General features: G+C 41.4%; 1 protein-coding gene and 1 long non-coding RNA gene across 2 annotated transcripts; both read left to right on the top strand.

The window, feature by feature from the left end:
• Window positions 1-7576: 7576 nt before the first annotated feature.
• On the top strand, window positions 7577-9208 carry LOC103280361 (loricrin). Its single transcript, XM_008119119.3, has one exon. It carries the CDS (start codon window positions 7577-7579, stop codon window positions 9206-9208), a length of 1632 nt encoding a protein of 543 aa, XP_008117326.1.
• An 11396-nt stretch (window positions 9209-20604) lies between these two features.
• Window positions 20605-22659, top strand: LOC103280362 (uncharacterized). The gene is made up of 2 exons (XR_507315.3): window positions 20605-20780; window positions 21625-22659. It is a non-coding gene; the product is annotated as an uncharacterized LOC103280362 (long non-coding RNA).
• Window positions 22660-24137: the final 1478 nt, after the last annotated feature.

Here is a 24137-nt window from a genome sequence, read left to right on the forward strand (position 1 = left end):
ATATCTGGATCAACAAATTATTTGTGTACGAAATGGTTGACAAGCCCTGAATGGAAGAAACAAGGAAGTAGAAACTGAAGGGAGTTGTGCTTATGGACGATAGTGTAGGTGTTCGTAACTATTCCCAAAAGAATTATTTGCATAAGACATGTTTGAAAAATGTGTGTAGGATCTCATTCAGATAGGGCATTATCCTACGGAGGCCAAGTCAAATCTGCATTACCAATAATTACATTTGATAGAGATATCTTCAAATTGTTTTTCGGATACCGTATTATGTTTTTCAACCAAGGAACCTTTCCACCTCAATCTTATGAAACTATTATAACAATTTGGCCTAATACATCCTCCTAGCTGATAATGGTATGCTAAATTTACTAGGGGTATGCTAAATCTAATTTACATATGTTTAAATTGTCATAATGTCTTTTAATGATGTATTTTTATAGTTTTAATTGATTATATGTACAGTTTTTGTTTTATTATTATGTTCTTGGCATTAAATGTTGCCAACTGTTGTAAGCCGCCTTGAGTCCCCCCGGGTAAGAAGGGCAGGGTATAAATGCTGCAAATAAATAAATAAATAAATAAATTTTCATTTTGAATTCCGCGTGCCTCCCTCCCCCTCCCAGTTCTGTTTTCTGGAAGATCCTTCCCAAAATGGAAACAGAACTTCAGATCCCAAATTATGAACTTTGGATCCCGAATTAGGTTGCTCTCCTAATCTCCTGGAACCTTCCCAAAAACAGAATGTTTTGCACACCCCTAAATTTACACTGAGTCAATCTTCTAGTGCAGCTGTGATCATAGTTAGCACTACCTGGCAGTAGTTCCCCAGGGTCTTAGGTTTAGTGTCATCTCCCACAGAACCTGCTTCACAAGGTCGATGTCATGATCTCCGATCCTATGACATCTCCGGACACAGACCAAGCGCTGACAAAGAACAGATGCCAGCCATAAAACTGGCCAGCCATAAAACCTCAATTATCCTCTGGTATGTGAGAGCCCCTATATAAATGGGCTACAGAGAAGATTCTGGTATTCCGTACAATAAAACCTGTTTGAATCTACCCAGCGTGTGTCTTGGTGCTTTCTTCTGGGGAAGACTTACAGCACAACTGGAAGAAGAGAACCGAACCTAACAGTCTTCTAATACCAGAGATGGTTGAGCTGGGGACCTTCCAGAGGCCACCCTACCCATGTTCCCTCCCTGCATGACACAACCAGTTATCATCGTTTGGATTAGCAGGTTCATGTGCCCATCGGAAGGAGATGCGTGCCTATGGCATCTTAGGCTATCATCAATCAATCTGACTGCATGACAAAGTCCTGAGTGAGGTAGATACATGTGTCATGCAGAGGTCATATTGTTATCTTAGGCAATGATGTCAGGTGATCATTTCCAGTTTCACCCACCATCTTCTTTCATAGGTCCACCAGTATCAATACTTTTCTTGGGCCACAAGTTGGCATCTCCCCCATTATCTTACGTCTGTGTTCTGGGATATTGAGATCTAGTTTAACCAAACTTCAAGATACATTTGACCTAGCTACTCATTATCGTGTCCAAAAAATTAATTGTCACACACATTCATTGCAGAGTTTGGAAAACATCCCATTATATGTTATAACTCAGTTAATGAAGTAGATATCATCCTGAAGATTATTTCATCGATGGGAAATTTGGGACCAGAGGTAGGTATAAGATGAGAAGTATCAGGATAGTTCCTAAATCACAAAACTACAGTGTTGTGTAGTGGTCTGCCTACAACTCCCATGAATCCATATCTTGAACCATAGCAGTTAAAGTGGCATCAAACTGCATTGATTCTACAATGTAGATCTGGCCTTTGCAGAGCCGGCCCTAGGTATTTTTCAAGTGTAGGCGAACAGAATTTTGGCATTCCCCCCCCCCCCCCAAACCAATCACTGAAAAATAAAAGCGTTGGATAAGCGGAAATGTTGGATAATAAGGAGGGATTAAGGAAAAGTCTATTAAACATCAAATTACATTAAGATTTTACAAATTAAGCACCAAAACATCATGTTTTACAAGAAATCAATAGAAAAAGCAGTCTCGACTGCGCCCCCGTATGTTTTGCGCCCGAAGCGACCGCTTAATTCGCCTCATTGTTGGACCGACCCTGGGCCTTTGTCAGAGGCTTTGTTGACTGAGATATGCATATACGTTACTCCATAGTTTGCTACTTTTCATTACTTTCTTAAATAATTTTTAAAATAAATAGCATTAAGGATTAAAATTAGTATAACCAAATGTAATCCGCCCCGAGTCCCCATCGGGGAGATGGTGGCGGGTTATAAATAAAGTTTTATTATTATTATTATTATAATCTGTGTGTATGTACAAAATGAATGGCTATAAATGAATCTAGTGATGTGCATATTATAGAACTCACCGGATTTTCACCCTGAAACTGGTTCCAAAACTGGTCTTTATTGGATTTGATCCCACACAGAAATGCTGAACTTTAAGAATGATTCATGATGGGGATTAACTTCTCTTTCTCCAAGTCAAAATCAATTTATGGTGTCTCCATAAATGTCCTGGTAGTTTCTAAAGCAAGGAACGCTCTGAGATATTTGACTATTCCCTTCCTCTGAAGTATATCAGGTCAAAAGATAGAGAGATAGATTGATATGATGTCCATGAGTTCTATGGTAATCATTGTCATGATCTCTAATATTTGACATCTCTGGTCGGCTGACAAAGAACAGATGCCAGCCATAAAACGGGCCAGCCATAAAACCTCAATGACCCTCTGGTATGTGAGAGCCCCTATATAAGTGGGCCAAAGAGAAGGTTCTGGTATTCGGTACAATAAAATCTGTTGGAACCTACCAGCGTGTGTCTTGGTGCTTTTTCCGGTGAAAGACTGACCCACATCACAACTGGGAGAAGAGAACCTGACAATCATCTTGACCAAAATAATTTGGACATATTTTCTCCAAAGACAGACTTCTTCCCATTTATGTCTCAATTTTCTATTGGTCATATTTAATTCTTGCTGTGCCAATAAGTATGCCCAGACTATAGTCCCTTTGCTGTTTCTTAACTCACATTGAAAACATGCCAGGATTTAGATGTTCCACATTTGGTTCTAAAAGGAAAACTGGATAAATGTTCAAAAACGAATGGAAACAAATGCCCATCTCTAGTATGGACCATCCATGAATTCCCAAACAAGGAGGAGGGCTTAATAGCTTGGAAGATGAATCCCTAGATGGAAGCAGGGCAGTCCAGACATGAGATCCATTAAGTGGACTTTTCAGTGCAGTTTTACATAGGTCAACATATACATAGGCAAAGATAGATATCCAGGTTTTTTTTTTAATTATTACTTTGAATATTTTTCAAATACATGTTGGAGTTATGGCTGGAACCCATTGATCCATGAGTTCTCAAACTTTTTCAGCCGCTTTTTGAAGAAAAACTTGATGGTGGATCCCCAAGAAATGTTTATATATTATATATGATGTATATATATTAGACTTGTGCAAAGATTCAGTTTCCTTCGTTACCTTCAGTACCTCCCGGTATGAAAACCCGCCTGCAACAAAAGCAAGTGGGAACCAATCTCAGCTCCTATAATAATAATAATAATAATAATAATAATAATAATAATAATAATAATAACTTTATTCTTATATCCCGCCCCATCTCCCCGAAGGGACTCGGGGCGGCTTACATGGGGCCATGCCTGGACACAACAGTATAAAATCAGAGCAAAAACAGCAAAGCAAATCAACCAACAATACAACATCAACATCGATAAAAACAGTCACAAAAAGTCAATATACAAAATAAAATGTTAAAATCATGAGTTACTCCCCTATTCGGAATCACAGTTGAATCTTTTAGATTTTTTATTTAGTGGGAATGACTAGGAGTTGGGAACCTGAGGGATGGAGGATGGGGCATATTTCTTATTTGCACTGTGTAGCACGATTTTTGTTCCTAGGTTATAAATGTTATTGGTTCTATCATAAAAATATGAATTTTTTAATTAAAATTAAAATACAGTGTTCCCTCACTACTTCGCGGTTCACTTTTCGTGGATTTACTGTTTTGCGGTTTTTCAATAAACTCTAAAAGACTATTATAAATCATAAAAGATTACAAATTACAGTCTAAGGAAGGGAGGAAGGAGAAGCCAAAGGGAGAGAAAAGAAGCCCAAGTGGTAACAGGAGGAGAAGGAGGCGATTTATCAACACACGATTGGTTGATAAAGACTTAAAATAGTGTATAACTACTAAAATAATGTATAAATATTAAAATAAATATAGTGTCCCTACTTTGTGGATTTTCACTTATTGTGGGTGGTCCTGGAATTTAACTCCCGCAATAAGTAAGGGAACACTGTAAATCGATGTGTTGTCGAAGGCTTTCATGGCCGGGATCACAGGGTTATTGTATGTTTTCCGGGCTGTATGGCCATGTTCTAGAAGTATTCTCTCCTGACGTTTCACCCACATCTATGGCAGGCATCCTCAGAGGTTGTGAGGTAACATACAGCCATACAGCCCGGAAAACTTACAACAACACTGTAAATCGTTTTTGCGGGACACCCTGCAATGCATTTTGCTCTAGTTTTTCAATGAATATCTCATAGAGTTTCAGACAATTCAACATAGTTTGTGGTCGTTAGAAAAACAAAATGTCTGGAGTAAAACAACTACTTTCAAAGTAAGTACCACACAATTAAACAGGAAATAACACTTTCGAACTAGGAACAGAAAATGTTTCAAATTTTGTTACATTGTGATACTGTAAACTGCTCTGAGTCCCCTTCGGGGTGAGAGGAGCGGGATATAAATATAGTAAATAAATAAATTTTATTTATTTATTTATTTATTAGACTACTCCCAATTTGGCTCGGAGCAATTTACAGAAATAGATTAAAACAATACAATTAGCTTTAAAATAACAATAAGAACAGACATAGCCCCGAGTTTTTCACCCATCGAAATCAGTAGTAGTAGTAGTAGTAGTAGTAGTCGTAGCAGTAATAGTAATAGATTTTATTCAGCCTTTGTCCCAATATATAAGAAAACGTTTGTTGTCAGGTGAACTTTCAAGACAGAGAGAGAAAAAGAGAGAGAACTTAAGCCCCATAAAGAATCCCATTAACACTAAAATTCAGGGCCAAATGTTATAAATACATGAATGAGGAAATCAGTTGTGACTTCCTAGACCAGCAAAGAGTCTACAGTCCACACTGTAATGGTACTGCTACAGAAAATTCGGAAACCTGGGAGGTGGGAACAATAGAGTATGACCACTGATGTTTAACCTCATCTTCTATGAATGTGCACTTTTTTTTCTAGAGGAGGAAGATTAACCTCTTGATGGGAAACACAAAGGGGGACAAGCTTTTGCTCCAGACCTACTGGAAGCTCCTCCATTGATCCCCATCCATCAGCTGAGGCACCGCAATGAAGCATCAGGACAGGAATTGACCTATTAGGTGGAGCACCTCATTAAGATGTTTATGTTCCATGATGTCCCATGCAATACCCGAGGAAAAAAAAGAGGAGGGAGAGATAGGGATCTCACATGACTTATGAGGCATCTCGGGTTCCATGAAGCCAGTTGTTAGAGAGATCCGAACTATGTCACTTACCATTCCTAGGGGTGTCTCATTTCCCGTGGGAGAGGCCAAGAGCCGTATAAAAAGCATTGTGGTCTCTCAGTTCGACATTCGCTCCTTTGGGACTTCTTCTCTCTTGACACATCCATTCAAGGAGGTAAGACCAAGCTGTGATGCTTATAGCTTTTATTCCTTTTTTTTTCATTGAGGAACAATCGGCCTCTTTGCCAAGATAACATCGTAATTTGGACACTGGGATTAGCTCTTGATGCCGTATAGAATTCTTTCAGAGGGAGGGGTAGAGAAATTTTCACAAATCTGTGGCCATCCAGATCTTGATCAACCCCACTCGAGCATGATGGGAGTTATAATCCAACATTCTCTGGATCCCTGTTCCAGGTGGAGAAAATGTTAGCAGTTTTTCGTAGAGTTTATTCCATTCACGTTTGTTGGAAAGTAACTCGTTGACAATTTGCAACTTCGGGGAGTGTGCCATGTTGTGTATGGAGCCAACATTTTCAGGGTCGTTTGAGTCTGGTTGTATGTGAGCATAGGAGCTGAACGATGGAGTTCCCTCCCTCATGTCTGAATGACAGCTAGAGCTAAACAAATGATGTCAACCACTCCCTTAACTTTTTAATCCTTAAGGATAATTAAAGGATAAATCTGACAGGCAAGCATTCCTCAGCCAAACTGTTGTCAGTGAGGGCACACATTCATATATTACATCGGGCCAAACTTGCTTAGCTAGAACCAGGTGCCTTCTAAATCATTATCTGACCTATATCTCTCTAGACCACATCAAGGGTTCACATTGCCAATTTGCAACCACGAATCCAATTGAGATTGTACTTCCTTAGATAGAAACAAGTACAAAGGATAGACAATTGAGTTGTAGTTATGAATAGGGTGTGGGGGATCTACTACAAAAAGGAAGAGGGAGGCTCCCATTTTGGAATAAACTCATTCACAGGAAAGAACTACAGAGAAGAGAAGCTTAAGTGAAACCTTTCCTAACAGGTATGTTAGATTCATGTTCTCCAAGTTATCTGGTGTGAGGGACCAGCAACTTTTCCCAGTGTTACAGGAAAGGTTACCATGTTTTTAATTGTTGTCTGCAGTTGTTATTTACTTTCCTAGAAACTCTCTTAGGACTGGCAGCTGATAGTTCATGGACTACTCTTGGTCTATGTTCCATCATTTTGACCCGTTTTATGGACCACACTGGTCTATGGTCCACCGCAATGGTTCATGGACCACTCCTGGTCTGATCTATGGACGAATGTTTTAGTCCACCATCACTTCATGGACTATACTGCTCTACAGATCACTTTGCTTCATCCCTTTACTTCATGGACTACTATTGTCTAATGTCTATGGATCATCACTTTCATCCACTATCACTTCATGGACCAGATTCCCCTATGGAATTCTACTGGTCTGTGGATGAACACTATGATCAACCAATTCATGCTCTAGTATATGGACCACAATAGCAGTGCAAAATGATTATATATAGAGTACTAGCTTTGCCCGGCCACGGATTGCTGTGGCTTATGGGAATCCTTTGTTGGCCAGGTGGAATACCAGTGAATAGCCTTGCAGTCTCAAAGCCTGGCCATTTTCTGGAGTAGCTGGAGCTTTTTGTTGTAAGAATGTAGAGGCATGGATGAGGGGTTGTGCTGCCAAGTTTAGTGTTTCTGGGATGTGTAGGTTTGTTGCTTTGTCCTAGGCCGAAATTTCATTACCCTTTTATATATATAGATTGCTTGGCATACATCATACATTATTCCCATCATGTGAATTTCTCTCTGCCTCTGAAGTTCAAAAGCCCAGATACCACCATTTTCATGAGATCTCAAGGAAATATGCATGTGGCTGTGCCTATTGTGATTTCTTACAACTTGTTTCTTGCTGTCTTTCAGAACTTACCTTCACCAGACAAGTACCCCAAACTCCTGGAAAGATGAGTCAGCAAAGACAAAGTGGCTGCTGTGGATCCAACCGATCACCTCGTTGCGGCCGTCGTGGCAGCGGCAGTGGCAGTTCATGCTGTGGAGGCTCTTCTGGTGGAGGTTCATCTTGTGGCCGTCGTGGCAGCGGTAGTTCAGGCTGTGGAGGCTCTTCTGTTGGAATCGCCCAAGTCTCCGGAGGCTCATCTTGTGGCCGTCGTGGCAGCGGCAGTTCATGCTGTGGAGGCTCTTCTGTTGGAATTGCCCAAGTCTCCGGAGGTTATGGAGGATCTTGCTGCTCTAGTGGAGGTGGATCAGGACAAGGTGTCGTCATTGTCTCAGGAGGCCAAGGGTCTTCTTGCTGTGGCAGCAGTGGAGGGATCCAACAAATCCGAGGCTCTGGCTGCTGCAGCGGTGGAAGCTCCGGTGGAGCCGTCATTATACCAGCAGGTGTTGGCGGCCAGTCTTCTGGATGCTGTGTCGGAGGGGGATACGGCAGTGGGATGGGCCAGCAAAAGATTCCAGTGATTGATAGTGGCTTTGGATCTGGAGGCATTGGCTGTGGAGGAGGTAGTGGAGGTGGATTAGGTGGACAATCCATCATTGTACCTGTACCTGGGAGTGGTGGCAGTGGGGGATGTTATGGTGGTGGACAGCAGGTTATTGGAAGTGGAATTAGCAGCGCATCTGGCTGTTGCAGTGGAGATGCTGGTGTTGGTGGTGTCAAGGTTATTGGTGGTGGATCTGGTAGAGTCTCCCCAGTTTGTGGAGGTGGTGTATCAGGTGGAGGTGTGAAGGTTATTGGGGGATCTGGTAGAGTCTCCCCCGTTTGTGGAGGTGGTGTGTCAGGTGGAGGTGTGAAGGTTATTGGTGGAGGATCTGGTAGAGTCTCCCCTGTTTATGGAGGTGGTGCATCATGTGGAGGTGTCAAAGTTATTGGTGGGGGATCTGGTAGAGTCTCCCCCGTTTATGGAGGTGGTGCATCATGTGGAGGTGTCAAAGTTATTGGTGGGGGATCTGGTAGAGTCTCCCCCGTTTATGGAGGTGGTGCATCATGTGGAGGTGTCAAAGTTATTGGTGGGGGATCTGGTAGAGTCTCCCCCGTTTATGGAGGCGGTGTATCAGGTGGGGGTGTTAAGGTTATCGGTGGAGGATCTGGTGGAGGAGGATCCATCTGTGGAGGTGGTGTATCAGGTGGAGGTGTTAAAGTTATAGGTGGAGGGTCTGGTGGAGGAGGATCCATCTGTGGAGGTGGTCTATCCGATGGGGGTGTTAAGGTTGTAGGTGGGGGATCTGGACGAATCTCCCCTGTTTATGGAGGTGGTGTATCAGGTGGTGGTGTTAAGGTTGTAGGTGGAGGGTCTGGTGGAGGAGGATCCATCTGTGGAGGTGGTCTATCAGGTGGGGGTGTCAAGGTTATTGGTGGGGGATCAGGTAGAGTCTCCCCCGTTTGTGGAGGAGGTTCCGGTGGGCAAACCATTGTAGTGAGTGGGGGAAGCAGTGGAGGCTGCTGTGGTGGTGCATCTAGTGGGACTTCCGTCGTCGTTGGAGGTGGTGGCTCTTCCCAGGTCAAGGTTCCCCTTGTTGTTCCACCTTGTCTAGGGCAAACCAAGCAGGTTACCTCACTGCCCCCTTCCTGCAAGTAACATGTGAGAAAGCAGATATACCTCAACCAGCTGATTGCCATGTTCTTCCAATGTCCTTTTCAGTGGATGATCTCCTGCATGTTACCTACCCGATGCTTCTCTTTAATGGCATTTTATGATTTAAATGTTTCTCACAATTAATGCACAATGGACTACTCCAAAATAAGTTATGGTTTGTGTGTCTTTGTGGTGGAAGGGAATGAATAAGAATCCCTTGCTAATTCTCTGTTTTCCATCTCCATTGTAATGCATGGGAGATAATAAAAGCTTACCTCAATATCAACATGTCTCTTGTTCCTTCTTGAATCATGCTGCCAAGAGCAACATCTGTCTCCTGATATCACATTGGTCTGCATCTCTTTGAATCAGCTTTGACCCAGATTCAGAAATCGATTGGTGTAGCATATACAATTTCAGAGTCGGACCAACCAGAAGTGTGTACAACACTCAACTGCATGTGCTTAAATGTCCAAGGAACTGTGATCCATCTTTGTCAACATAGGAAAGGAAAGGAATAACACACATATACACACAAACAGATAATAATAATAATAATAATAATAATAATAATAATAATAATAATAATAATAATGTGATGTTGACCGGCTATATCTGCCTAGAAGATTAGGGGCAGAGGACTCTTACAAGTAAAACAACCAGTCAAAGAAGAAGAACATGCCCTGGCAGAATATGGAAAGCAAAGTGAAGAACCTGCTTTGATTGAAGTCAAAAATCAGAAACTCCTCAAAACACAGCAGACAAAGAATCAGTATAAGAAAACTGCACTACAAACTAGAGCTGACAGCTGGCACAACAAAACATTGCATGGAAAGTTCCTTGACAAAATTGAAGGAAAAGCTGATAAGGAGAAGACCTGGCTCTGGCTCACGAATGGGACCCTGAAGAAGGAGACAGAAGACCTGATCCTTGCAGCCCAGGAGCAAGACATCAGGACAAAGGCAATTCAGGCCAAGATCGAAAAATCAGCTGATGACCCAAAATGCAGACTATGCAAGGAAGCTGATGAAACCATGGATCATATCCTCAGCTGCTGTAAGAAAATCGCACAGACAGACTACAAACAGAGGCACAACTATGTGGCCCAAATGATTCATTGGAACATATGCCTCAAGTACCACCTGCCAGCAGCAAAGAACTGGTGGGATCACAAACATGCAAAAGTAAAGGAAAATGAGCACGCAAAGGTACTGTGGGACTTCCGAATCCAGACTGACAAAGTTCTGGAACACAACACACCAGACATCACAGTTGTGGAAAAGAACAAGGTTTGGATCATTGATGTTGCCATCCCAGGTGACAGTCACATTGACGAAAAACAACAGGAAAAACTCAGCCGCTATCAGGACCTCAAGATTGAACTTCAAAGACTCTGGCAGAAACCAATACAGGTGGTCATGGTGGTGCCATGCCAAAAGATCTCAGCCGGCATTTGGAAACAATAGGTATTGACAAAGTTACGATCTGCCAGCTGCAAAAGGCCACCCCACTGGGATCTGTGCGCATCATCCGAAAATACATCACACAGTCCTAGACACTTGGGAAGTGTTCGACTTGTGATTTTGTGATATGAAATCCAGCATATCTATCTTGTTTGCTGTGTAATAATAATAATAATAGTAATAATAATAATAATAATAATAATAATAATAATAATAATAATAATCAAAACCAACAGTGTTCCCCAAAGCTGCTCCTAATCAACTTCCGCCCGGACCCTAGCATATCAAACTACTACTTCCCCCCAGCCCCCCTTCCACATTCACGCCTATCTGTTGATAGTCCTTTCCCAAGCTTGGAAACCAGATCATGGCCATAAATCAGTCCTCCTAGCCAGATGGCTCCTCATCATTTAGGTTATCTCTACCCCAATTGCTTTTGGCAGGATGGGAATAGTTCAGCTAGTGTGAATGCTGGGGGATCACATCCTGACATGGAGAAATATATTTGGGTTCCATCAGCATACTGATAGCACCCCATCACATGCTTCCAGATGATCTATTCCAGTGGTTCCAGTGGAGATAGAATGCCATCCTGTGGGATGCTATATAACAGCTCCTTCTCTGAAGAGCAGCTATCCCGAAGCACTATCATCTGAAATCTGACTGTGAAATATGACAAGAACCACTACAACACAATGCATCAGATTCCAGAAACACACACCAGCTTTGTAGAAGGATACCATGGTTGATGATATCAAAAGCTGCTGAGAGATCTGAAAGCACCAACCGAGACACACATCCCTTGTCAGTGTTAAGATGAAGATCACCCACTAAGGCAACCATGCTGCTGCTCATTCGTTTAGTCGTCTCCGACTCTTCGTGACCTCATGGACCAGTCCACGCCAGAGCTCCCTGTCGGCCGTCACCGCCCCCAGTTCCTTCAATGTCAAGCCAGTCACTTCAATGATACCGTCCATCCATCTCGTCCTTGGTCGGCCTCTCTTCCTTTTTCCTTCCATTTTCCCCAGCATCGTGATCTTTTCCAAGCTTTCCTGTCTCCTCATGATGTAGCCAAAATACTTCAACTTTGCCTCTAATCTCCTTCCCTCCAGTGAGCAGCCATTGGGCATTATTTCCTGGAGGATGGACTGGTTGGATCTTCTTGTGATCCAAGGCACTCTCAGGATTTTCCTCCAGCACCAGAGTTCAAAAGCATCTATCTTCCTTCTCTCAGCCTTCCTTATGGTCCAGCTCTCGCATCCATAGGTCACTACGGGGAATACCATTGCTTTGACTCTGTGGACCTTCGTGGCCAGTGTGATGTCTCTGCTTTTCACTATTTTGTCAAGGTTGGCCATTGCTTTCCTCCCAAGAAGTAGACGTCTTCTGATTTCCTGGCTGCAGTCTGCATCTGCAGTGATCTTCTCGCCTAGAAATATAAAGTCTGTCACTGCCTCCGTTATTCCAATTTGTTTGGTGTTATATACCAACTTCAATAAAAATCATTATTAAAAAATCAAAAGGCTCCCAAAAAAAAATAGATCGGAACCCCCGCCCCCCACTAAAAGCTGGGACACAAAATGGGTCAAGGTCTACCCTGAAAGCACAACCCTAATCTGGATGCCTACCTAGATCAGTATCTGAAACAGGGCAGAACTTCCATATTTCTCTGCACATGTCGCAATACTTACGTCTACCTTGTTCTTTAGAGATAGGCATCCTAAAGACAGGGATAATGAGATGAAGCGCCAGGTGGAGCCAAAGTGATAAAAAGATAAGGCAGTGGAAAAAACCTGGTCTGTAGGTGGAACAGATGAGAGGCAATGTTTACCATGGATATGGAACAAATAGTGATACATGGAAAAGGCACAGGTTGGGGGTCATCTCATCGCATCTCATATTTCTTGCTGGAAAGGTATAACAAGTAATATATGTCTAACCGACGGGCTGTCTACATAAGCACCTCTGGAACACGAGAGGTGAAATGAACCAAATGATCAAACCTTCTGGATCACAGGGACACATCTACACTGTTGAGTGAGTGCAATTTGGCCACATTTGAACTGTCATGGCTCAGTGCTATTGATATCGAGCTAGGATTTGGGGGATCCCCTTCTTTAAGAGGGAACCCTAGCTCCTACCCCCCAGCCGTAGGTCCGAGAATCCTGGAAAGGGGGGAGTCGCTAAAAGTCAAGATTTCTCGCTACAAAGATCTCATCCTCAGACATGAAGAAAGAAGACCGAGTTGTTTATTCAGTTCAGCTGAAATGGATGGCTCGGTACTTCCTTCTTGCATATTGGCTCAATGACTCTATCATTATCCCTAGCAAATCCATTGTTCTCGGCTCAGCCCGTCCCCTCGCCTCTGATTGGTGGAAAAACCGAGACGGTAGGAGCTCCTTGATTGGACAGGGGTTCGCGCCGCTGCCTCAGGGACCAATCAGCGTGCAGGTAGGCGGGGGAAATGAATGGCGTGAATTTCAAATCCCATTTTCTGTATTATAAAAGTTACCGTTCTGTATTGTGTGTTATGGCTTACTGACGAACGATCGCGGGTGTCATCCATTTCAGCTGAACTGAATAAACAACTCGGTCTTCTTTCTTCATGTCTGAGGGTGAGATCTTTGTAGTGAGAAATCCTGACTTTTAGTGACTCCCCCCTTGCCAGGATTCTTGGACCTACGGCCGGGGGGTAGGAGCTAGGGTTTCCTCTTAAAGAAGGGGATCCCCCCAAATCCTAGCTCGATATCACTATGGGATCCTGAAAGTTGGAGTTTTGGCAAAGGAGAACAAAGACTATGAAATGTCTTCTGCCATCTAGCAACCGAAGTAAAGCATGATCTCAGTGTCTGGAAGAGTTGCAATATTTTGTAGATAATTCATTCACCAACCTGAGGAGGGTGCTAGAATCCCATCTTTAACAGAGATGCTCTTTCGTTATCCATTTGTTATGTCATTCATTGCTAATTTCAACAACTAGATGTCTGTGACTCTCTGCAGGTTTGTGCCTCTTTTACTCAAAACATGGCAAGTACTTGCTCTGACCACAAGAGCGGAAGTTTTGTGCACATTCTGCACAGAATCGTATGTTTCACGTCCTGAGCTAGGTAAACCCAGCTACAGAAGAAGACTATGAAAATTCCTCTGAAACCTTGAGTTGGTTGTTATTGTTGGAATTCAACCGCACACTGCCCAAGTCTGCACTCACGAATGAGGAGTAGTTAGCTTAGAATAGGCTGAAGGATTCACTCCCCCATGTCTCCTGTATGACAGTTGGAATTTATTCATTTCTTCTCTCTGTTTTTGCTCTTATTCTGAATGGCTGTATAGAATAGATACTTTTCTACTGCAAGCCTTTTGCTTCCAACTTCTACTTTTACATCTAAGTGCATGCAGTGTGTATTGAGATCTCTCTCTGCTTGTGTGTCAGGGTGATATTGAGCTAGGACTCGATTTCAAGGGGAGATGTGTGCATTGAGATTTTGCCCTCTTTTTTGAACCCTGGAGAGATCGGATTAGTTATAGAGTAGTTAGGACCCAGTTCTTTATTATTAAACACAGCTATTATTTTTTTTTGTAAATAAACCTTTTGTGATTATAAAGATTGAACTCTGGCTCTTTGCCTCCTAAGCTCTAAATTCTTTACAGCCACATAGCACTTCACATCCTGCTTGCTGTGAGCTGAATGCCCAACTATAAGTATCCTGCTGTTTATATTTATGGATGCTCTATGATTTTGGGTAGTTTTCCTCAACACAACAAAATCCCTAACAGTTATCTATCAGCTAAACCTCCTTCCCAAGTCAGAGAACTACGGGAAGGGAAGGAAGGAGGGACCAGAGAAGGGTAAAAAAGAGGAAGGAAGGAAGGAAGGAAGGAAGGAAGGAAGGAAGGAAGGAAGGAAGGAAGGAAGGAAGGAAGGAAGGAAGAAGATGGGCTGAATGAAAGAAAAGGAAAGAAAGAGAGAGTGGAAAGAAGAAGGGAAGGAAGAAAGGGGAAAGGAAGGAAGGAAGGAAGGAAGGAAGGAAGGAAGGAAGGAAGGAAGGAAGGAAGGAAGGAAGGAAGGAAGGAAGGAAAATGTGTTGAGCGAAAGACAAGGAAAGAAAGAGAGCAGAAAGAAGAAGGGAGGGAAGAATGGGGAAAGGAAGGAAGGAAGGAAGGAAGGAAGGAAGGAAGGAAGGAAGGAAGGAAGGAAGGAAGGAAGGAAGGAAGAAGATGGGCTGAGTGAAAGAAAAGGAAAGAAAGAGAGAGCGGAAAGAAGAAGGGAAGGAAGAATGGGGAAAGAAAGGAAGGAAGGAAGGAAGGAAGGAAGGAAGGAAGGAAGGAAGGAAGGAAGGAAGGAAGGAAGGAAGGAAGAAGATGGGCTGAGTGAAAGAAAATGAAAGAATGAGAGAACAGAAAGAAGAAGGGAAGGAAGAATGGGGAAAGGAAGGAAGGAAGGAAGGAAGGAAGGAAGGAAGGAAGGAAGGAAGGAAGGAAGGAAGGAAGGAAGGAGATGTGTTGAGTGAAAGACAAGGAAAGAAAGAGAGAGCAGAAAGAAGAAGGGAAGGAAGAATGGGGAAAGGAAGGAAGGAAGGAAGGAAGGAAGGAAGGAAGGAAGGAAGGAAGGAAGGAAGGAAGGAAGGAAGGAAGGAAGGACGAAAGGAGGGGGAGTGGGAGAAAGGGGAGTGACAGGATGGGAAATAATGAAAAGAGAAAGAAGAGAAATAAAGCGTGGAGAGGGAAGGAAGGAAGAGAGAGCCGAGAAAGAAAGAAGAATGAGAAAAACAGGAGGAGGAGAGAAAAAGAGAGAGGGAAGGAAGGAAGAGAGGAAAAGGAGAGAAAGAAAGAATGACGAAGAGGAAGAAGGGAACAGAATGAAAAAGGGATGAACAAAAAATAAAGGCAAATGAGAAAGAGGAGGACAAGAGAGAGAAAGAGGAAAAGGAGAGGAAGGAAGGAAGGAAGGAAGGAAGGAAGGAAGGAAGGAAGGAAGGAAGGAAGGAAGGAAGGAAGGAAGGAAGGAAGGAAGGAAGAAGAAAAAGAGAGACAAAAGGGGAAAAGAAAAGAAGTTAGGGGATGAAAGGGAGAAAGAAGTTCTCACAGATAAATAGAAAGAGTGAAGTAAGATATTTCCGGAGATGGTTCCTTCCAGATGTTTGGTGTCTGCAGCTTCCACCATCCATAACTCAAACTTGTGGAGGACACCATGACAGGAAAGTTGATCGAAGGCACTTCTTTTTATCCTTCCCACCTTGCTCAATGCTCAAACCTGATATGAGCCAAGACTACATTTCTGTTGCTTCACCATTCCTCTCCGATGATGCAGTTGGGACAAGCCCGGGCTAGAAAACTGTCTCCAAGGTTGGGGTATGTGTGTCTTGAGGAAGGAAGGGAGGTGGAGAGAACACGTATCAATTCATTTCATAAGGATAATTGTCTAATTTCCACCTTCTGCTCTACACCCAACTTAGAGCTTCATTTGTACTCACCGATGATTGCCTCCTTGCTCATCTCGATTACATCACAAAGTTCGTCCTACAACTCTTGAAGAATGATATTGCTCTAAGAATAATAGTTGGTAACAAAGATAGGACTCAGACCACACAACGCAAGTATATTCCAGGCAGCTGGAAAGAGCAATGCTCGAGGGTAGATTCCCTACTTTGCATATGGAAAGTCTTGCATTCCATCTTTGGTATCTCTGATTAAAAGTTCTGAGTAGCAAATGATGTCATTCTGTTTCTTCAGAGGATATTTCAGAAACATAAACACGGGTGTGAATAGTTTTGGAAGGAATAATATAATAATTTTTGGAACGTGACTTTTTTTAAAAAAAATACTTTTTATTAAAGATTTTCTAAATATTTGTACAACAAAAGAGTGGGAACATTATTTATAGAAAAGTTTGAAAAAGAGGGAAAAAGGAAAAGAGAGAGAGAAAAGGAGAAAAAAAGGTATTGAGCTTCTGTTCATCTCGTTTCTATCCATTGTTCTTCAAATCTGTTCATTTTCAGTTCTCACCCTTTTGTTTATAAAATTTTTGATTTTATTTTTTCTCTTAAGGGTTGTACGTCGTCTTCATATGTTCTTCAAATGCTGACCAATCAGTCTTTTTTACTCCCTTGCCAGTGTTCTTTTTCAATAGGAACGTTAACTGATCCATATCCTTTATTTCTCATGCTTTATTTAACCATTCCTCTCTCTCATTCCTCTCATTAAAAATGCCCTTATCCAAAATACCCAAAACGTGACTTTTGAATATACAGTAGAGTCTCACTTATCCAACATAAACGGGCCAGCAGAACGTTGGATAAGCGAATATGTTGGATAATAAGGAGAGATTAAGGAGAAGCCTATTAAACATCAAATTAGGTTATGATTTTACAAATTCAGCACCAAAACGTCATGTTATACAACAAATTTGACAGAAAAAGTAGTTCAATGTGCAGTAATGCTATGTAGTAATTACTGTATTTACGAATTTGGCACCAAAATATCACGATTTATTGAAAACATTGACTACAAAAATGCGTTGGATAATCCAGAATGTTGGATAAGCAAGTGTTGGATAAGTGAGACTCTACTGTATCCCCAATGTTACCAGGCTCATTTTATTAACACCACCAACCCAATACCCCTGGTTTCACCTAATTCCAGCCAATGAAATATATTCACTCTAGGAATATTCTAGGTCAGTGGTTCTCAACCTGTGGGTCCTCAGATATTTTGGCCTACAACTCCCAGAAATCCTACCTGTTAGGATTTCTGGAAGTTGAAGGCCAAAACATCTGAGGGCCCACAAGTTGAGAACCATGGTTCTAGGCCATCCAAGGGAGTCTATCAAATGCTATGACTTGTCATAACCCTATGAATGATGTGTGATTCACCCAAGGTCATGCAGTAGGTTTCCATTGCTGGATGGGGAATCGAAGGCTAATTCTCCAGAACTGTAGTCCTGTGCTCAAACCACTGGCTCCATGCTTGGCGTTATTGATAGTCAACTGAGGAGTGACGAAAGACCACCATGGAAGGAGTCACATGGATCAAGGGAAAGGATCCTAGAGGATGAATGCTTCTTTTGGTTATTTTGGGTGAAAAAGAAAAACTATATGTCCTAGAAGTCATCTCTGGAACTTTACTGGTCAAGGTTCAGTTGGCTCCAGGAAGGAACGACCCAGAAAAGGACTACAGATGGTGCAGCTAACAGGATTTTTCAGTGGAGCCCAAAAGGGTTCTGTAATGAAGTACGAATTTTTGGTTTACAGATGTTATGTTTAATTGTGTGTTTGTGTTTTAAAAGGGTAAGTATTACGGTTATTGCATCTCAGCACTCAGAGGCTGGTTGCCATGGAGAAGTAGGCGGAGCCAACTTCCCTTTTGTTGAAGAAGTGCAGTTTTAAAAAAAAGGGATTCAGTCTGTGCTCTGATGAGGCACAGGGAAGATTGATCCTAGGTTGAGGGGATCAAGGAGACTCAATTATTCATTTTGAGTCGGTTTAAAATAAGTTTGGTGACTTATTTAATGTAGTCTGTCTCTTGGTAAGGAACAGAGAATCTGTGATTGTATATCACAAGGGTGACTGCAGTTTAAAAGTAGCAGAGAAAGAAGTTCTAACTACTTTAAGTAAAAGAAGTGACACTTTAGGGAGTTTGACTCATCTCATTCTAGTATCGTAACTGTTAATAAAAATACCTCTAAGTGAGAAACAACATTGTAACCACTAAGCTCTGTGCCTGAATAAACTTGTTATTGTTCTTCCAATATCTAAACCTCTGACGCATATATTATAAACCAAGTTACATTACCATCTAAAGTGAATAAGAAGAAGAAAGAAAAAAAAAAGGTCTCCTCTCTGAGTCTTTGGTAGTTGTATCTTCACAAATTGGTGGCAGTCGTTATTAGCTCCTTACAGGTTCCCCTGAAAAATTCCAACTCTGTAAGAGTTACTTCTGAACCATTTCAAATCCCATCATCTCCACACATAGTCTACATCAAGGTTTCTCCAATTTTTTCAGCTGTGGAGCCCTTATTGTGGAGCCCCAAGAAATGTTTATATATTATATCATGCAGGAAAAGCACAATCAAAACACCCAACAGATGGTCACCCAGCCTTTGTAGTAGTAGTAGTAGCAGCAGCAGCAGCAGCATCCAAGTTAGCTCCCTTCTACCATGGAAAAGCATAATAAAAGCAGTGGGGGGGGGGGGAATAGGGATTGGAAGCAAGCAAGGAAAGGAGGAAAGGCTTTTCGGGGGGAGCAGGGGAGGAGAGAGAAGCAGGAAAAAGGAGGGGACGCTTGGAGGGGGAGAAAGGAGGAGGAGGAAGGAACTGCAGAGCCCCTCAGTATGCTTCACGGAGCCCCAAGGGCTCCATGGAGCACACTTTGAGAACCCCTGCTCTACATCACTGGACCCTTGGTGGGTCTAGCTGGGGGTGACTCATCTCCATCTGGCAGGAGCCCTGATAGTAGAGCAAGAAAGGAAGCCAAGTGTAATGAAGTGCGAATTTTTAGTTTACAGATGTTATGTTTAATTGTGTGTTTGAGTTTAAAAGGGTCAATATTTCAGTTATTGCATCCTTGCACTCAGGAGTTGGTTGCCATGGAGAAGTGGGCGGAGCCAACTGTCATTTTGTTGGAGAAGTGCAGGTTTAAAAAGAAGCAGTTAGTCTGTGCCCTGATGAGGTACAAGGAGACTGATCCTCAGTTGAAAGGATCAGGGAGGCTCAATTGCTTATTTTGAGTCAGTTTAAAATAAGTTTGGTGACTTATTTTAAGGTAGTCTGTCTCCTGATGAGGAACAGATAATCTGTGATTGTAATTCACAGGGTGACTGCAGTTTAAAAGCAGTAGAGAAAGAAGTTTTACATACTTTAAGTAAACAAACATTCTAATATTGCAACTGTTAACTAAAGTGCCTCTAAAAAGAAGAGTTATTGTAACCATTAAGCTTTGTGCCTGAATAGACTTGTTATTGTTCTTTCTAACATCTCAACTTCTGTCACATATATTACCATCAACAGCAAATAAGAAGAGAAATAAAAACAAAATTTAAAAGGTCTCATCTCTAAGACAGTTGGTGGCTACATCTTTCCAAAGTGGTGTCAAGTGTTAATAATCCCCTTTTGGTGGCAACATTATAAAGACTTCATAACTGGTGGCAGTATTTAATTAAAACATCTTTACATTTGGTGGCAGCGGATATATATATATATATATATATATATATATATATATATATATATATTTAAATAAATCTTCTTTACACCAAGTGGTTGGTTTTGACCACCAACATGATTAACATCGCCACTTCACATTATTGTCATGAGCGTGAAGCAAGTGGTATAGTCGTTCTTTCACAAGTGTGTTGACTTCATGGGGATTCCAGCACATACGTTGAAAGGGGGACAGAGACGGAGGAAGGGATAGCAACAAGGAGTTGAGGAATTCCTCTGTCCGTCCTTCCTTCCTTCCTTCCTTCCTTCCTTCCTTCCTTCCTTCCTTCCTTCCTTCTTTCCTTCCTCTAGGTGTAAGAGAAGGAAAAAAGGCAAAAACTGGTGGCTACCAAGAAAGAACCTTCAGGTACTGGAGCTTTTCCAGTTTTGGATTTCCAAAGTGGGGATGCTCAGCCTGCATCAGTATTAGTTGTCTGATGATGTGTCTTCAAAGAATCTAGGTTCTGGAGGTTTTTCAGTTTTGGATTTCCAGACTAGGGATGTTCAGCCAATCATTATTAGTTATCTGATGATGTGACTTCAAAGAATCCAGGAAAGCATCCCTAGAAAGGACTGTTCCTAGTGGACATCTACTTCTTTATCAATCGCATGCATTTCTCAATGGATTGAATCTTTGGCAATGGCAATTATGTTACCTTGTGCCAATCCAGTCCCGGCTTTGTCATGCCGTATTGCCAAAGTGGTTGCATTGTTTCATGGTATTCCTTTTTTCCCCAGAGGGTGAGGTCCATTCACTGAAACTATTCCTCACAAGGAAGCCAAGTTTTGCTCACTAATATTTCCCAAGAAGTGAGTCTCATCGGAAGAAGGAAGGCAAGGAAACCATATAAAAGTCCTCACTGTTCGCTCTGATAGATACACACCTGAGCTCTTGACTGATACACATTGACCTTTTGGGTAAGTTTGCAAAGAATTTCTATTGCATGCTTAGGACTGATGAAAATACTTGGAATTAATTTTTTAAAAGAATAGAACGTATTTTTAGAATGTGTTGCATATAGAGATGTGCACATTTTCTATTACTAACAAGAAAGCTTCCATTTTCAGGTTAGATATCAAACAAACATATGCAAGGTTGTAGTGGTCTGAGTGTTTAGGAGACCAGGGTTCAAATTTTTGTTCAGGCATGAAAAGTTCAAGGCCCTCCAGGATGTCATAACTTCTTCCCAGCTTGAGAAGAAAGCATGGAAAACTTTCTCTGAAGAAACCTTGCTATGAAAGCTCTATCATAGGGCAACCAAAACATTGGGTTGACTTGAAGGCACATAACAATAAGCACTGTTGTGCCTCTTGGTAGGTCCGAGAATATGAAAGTCAACTCTGGACTTGTGACAACTTTAGACATATAAATAAAATAGGAAGACCAAGAAAGTCTTGTAGAAACAGAGATGAACTGAGCACAACGCTGGCAAGATATGTTTCCATAGACTTGAGTCTCCTTCCATGAATGAATAGAGTGAAGTGCTTGGTTATGGTGATGGGTTGACAAGTCAATTTTAAGGATTATGGGACAACGGCAGGGGATGTGATAAATTGGCCAGGATGGTGTGCCATTGTCTCTATTCAACCTGTCATGCACATCATTGGCTTCATGTAGACCAGGGATGCTTTTCTCCTAAATATGGAGTTAAGGAAAAATGTTGACTGAATCTGTATTGCTCTGAAAGAGGACTCGGCCATGAGAAAGTCACATTGGCATTGGACCTTCTTTGAAGGAACATTTCTGCTTTCTTCTTTCCAGCACTTCCAAGCAGACAGGAATCGCCATGTGCTCCCGCGGGGATAGAGATTGCCACAAGCCACCTCAACAGGAGGCTCCATCATGCCACCGGGGTAGAAGTTCTTGCCACGAGGAGAAGGAAAGATCTTGCCACAACAGAGAAAGTTCTCCTGGCTGTGGTTCCAGGCAGCCAAGTTGTGGCGCAAAGCCTGTTCCAAGTTGCCAACAGCAAACTCCAGGGGTGGTTGTCCCACCTCCATGCCAACAACAGCAACAGGTTAAGCAGCCGACCCAGTGGCCTTCACAGAACCAGAAGTAGAGAAGAACAGGATGGAAGAAAAGCCTTTAGTAGATAGATGGAGATCCATGTGGTTTTTAGGTTGTCTATGGCTCTAAGAAATCTATCTGGATGCCCATTTGCCTTCTTATGAATCAGATGTCTTCTCTGTTTGGTACTGAAATGTTACATTGGCGTTCTTTATGTCCCTTGACGTTTGATTGGGGAAAAAAATCACCTGTTTGTTACTTGACTTCCATGTTGACAACAGGAATCATTAAACAATATGTTTCACTTGAGTGTTTTGGTGCATTGTCTCCTTCCATATTCAATTTGTGGTTTTGAGGGTTAAACTAAACATCTCAAGAAGTTTGAAATTGGAACAGAAAATTAAAATTTACATACTCCTATGATTTAAAAGAAAATTGGATGAAGATGCTATACAGGTGGCATATAACACCAAAAAAATTAGGTCTGATAAATAAAAGCATGAATACAAAATGTTGGAAGTGTGGAGAGGAAGAGGGCACATATTTCCATATGTGGTGGAAATGCAGGAAAGCTAAAGAATTCTGGTCAATAATCCATGAAAGCCTGCAAAAGATAATAGAAAAAAGATTTAATAAACTACCCGAATTATACTTACAGTAGAGTCTCACTTATCCAACACTCGCTTATCCAACATTCTGGATTATCCAACGCATTTTTGTAGTCAATGTTTTCAATATATCATGATATTTTGGTGTAAAATTCATAAATACAGTAATTACTACATAGCATTACTGCGTATTGAACTACTTTTTCTGCCAAATTTGTTGTCTAACATGATGTTTTGGTGCTTCATTTGTAAAATCATAACCTAATTTGATGTTTAATAGGCTTTTCCTTAATGCCTCCTTATTATCCAACATATTGGCTTATCCAACATTCTGCCGGCCCATTTATGTTGGATAAGTGAGACTCTACTGTAACACCAAAAAAATTAGGTCTGATAAATAAAAGTATGAATACAAAATGTTGGAAGTGTGGAGAGGAAGAGGGCACATATTTCCATATGTGGTGGAAATGCAGGAAAGCTAAAGAATTCTGGTCAATGATCCATGAAAGCCTACAAAAGATAATAGAAAAAAGATTTAATAAACTACCCGAATTATACTTATTAGGAATTTCAAATTTCCCCCCGGGCTTAAATGAAGAAAAAATAGTAACATATTTAACAACAGCTGCCAGAATCATTTATGGAAGATATTGGAGACAAAAAGAAATACCCAGCAAAGTAGATTGGTTAATTAAAGTTTCAGAAATAAAAAAATATGGATAGATTACCCTTTTTAATGGCTAAACAGCAGGGAAAACCAAGAAAAGAGACAAATTGGCAACAAGTTGAGAATTATGTAAATAGAAAGGAGAAAAATAAAAACAAAAAATATGAAAAAAGATAATATATCAAATAAAATACTAATAAGACATACTCCCAAGAGAAATACAAATAAATACAGATATATATAAATACTAGCTGTGCCCGGCCACGCATTGCTGTGTATGAATGCAGAGGCGTGGATGAGAGGTTGTGCTGTCAATTTTCAAGGTTGTGGGCGTTTAGTTTAGTTGTTTTGTCCGGTGCCGTGATTTCATTACCCTTTTATATATATAGATAGATGTGCTGACAGGTAGAAATAGGTAGATAGAAATATATAGATACACTAAGAAGTAAGATGAAACGAATGAAGACTGAGAAAGAAGAAAGCAACAAACGTAAAATACCTCGCCGGAAGAAGCTGGGAAGATCCAGTTTTATTTTTATTTTTTTTAATACTCACTCCTATCTCTTTTCTCTTCTTTTCTTTTCCTTTTTTTCTTTTTTCTCTTCTCCTTTTTTGCTCCTCTCTTTTTTCTTTTCTATCTCTCTACTACTTATTTTATAAAAAAATGTATGGAAAATCCTCAATAAAGATTATTTTTAAAAAAAGAAGTGTGAAATTCTACTTGGTAGAAGTAAGCAATTTAAACGACTTGTTCTTGGTATGAAAAACGGTTCGAGAATGGCGCAGTTTGGCCATGGAAACCCATTGAGTAGCTAGCTTTGGGTGAGTCCCACTCTCTGAGAAAAAGGTTGGCCTTAGTGTCACCCGGAGCCAGTCCAACAATGAGGTGAATTAAGCGCCCAGAACTACAACTCCCAGAAATCCCAGCCAGTTTACCAGCTGTTAGGATTTCTGAGAGTTGAAGGCCAAAACATCTGGGGACCCACAGGTTG

Source organism: Anolis carolinensis, unplaced genomic scaffold (genome assembly GCF_035594765.1).
Source record: "Anolis carolinensis isolate JA03-04 unplaced genomic scaffold, rAnoCar3.1.pri scaffold_14, whole genome shotgun sequence".
Classification (NCBI taxonomy): domain Eukaryota; kingdom Metazoa; phylum Chordata; class Lepidosauria; order Squamata; family Dactyloidae; genus Anolis; species Anolis carolinensis.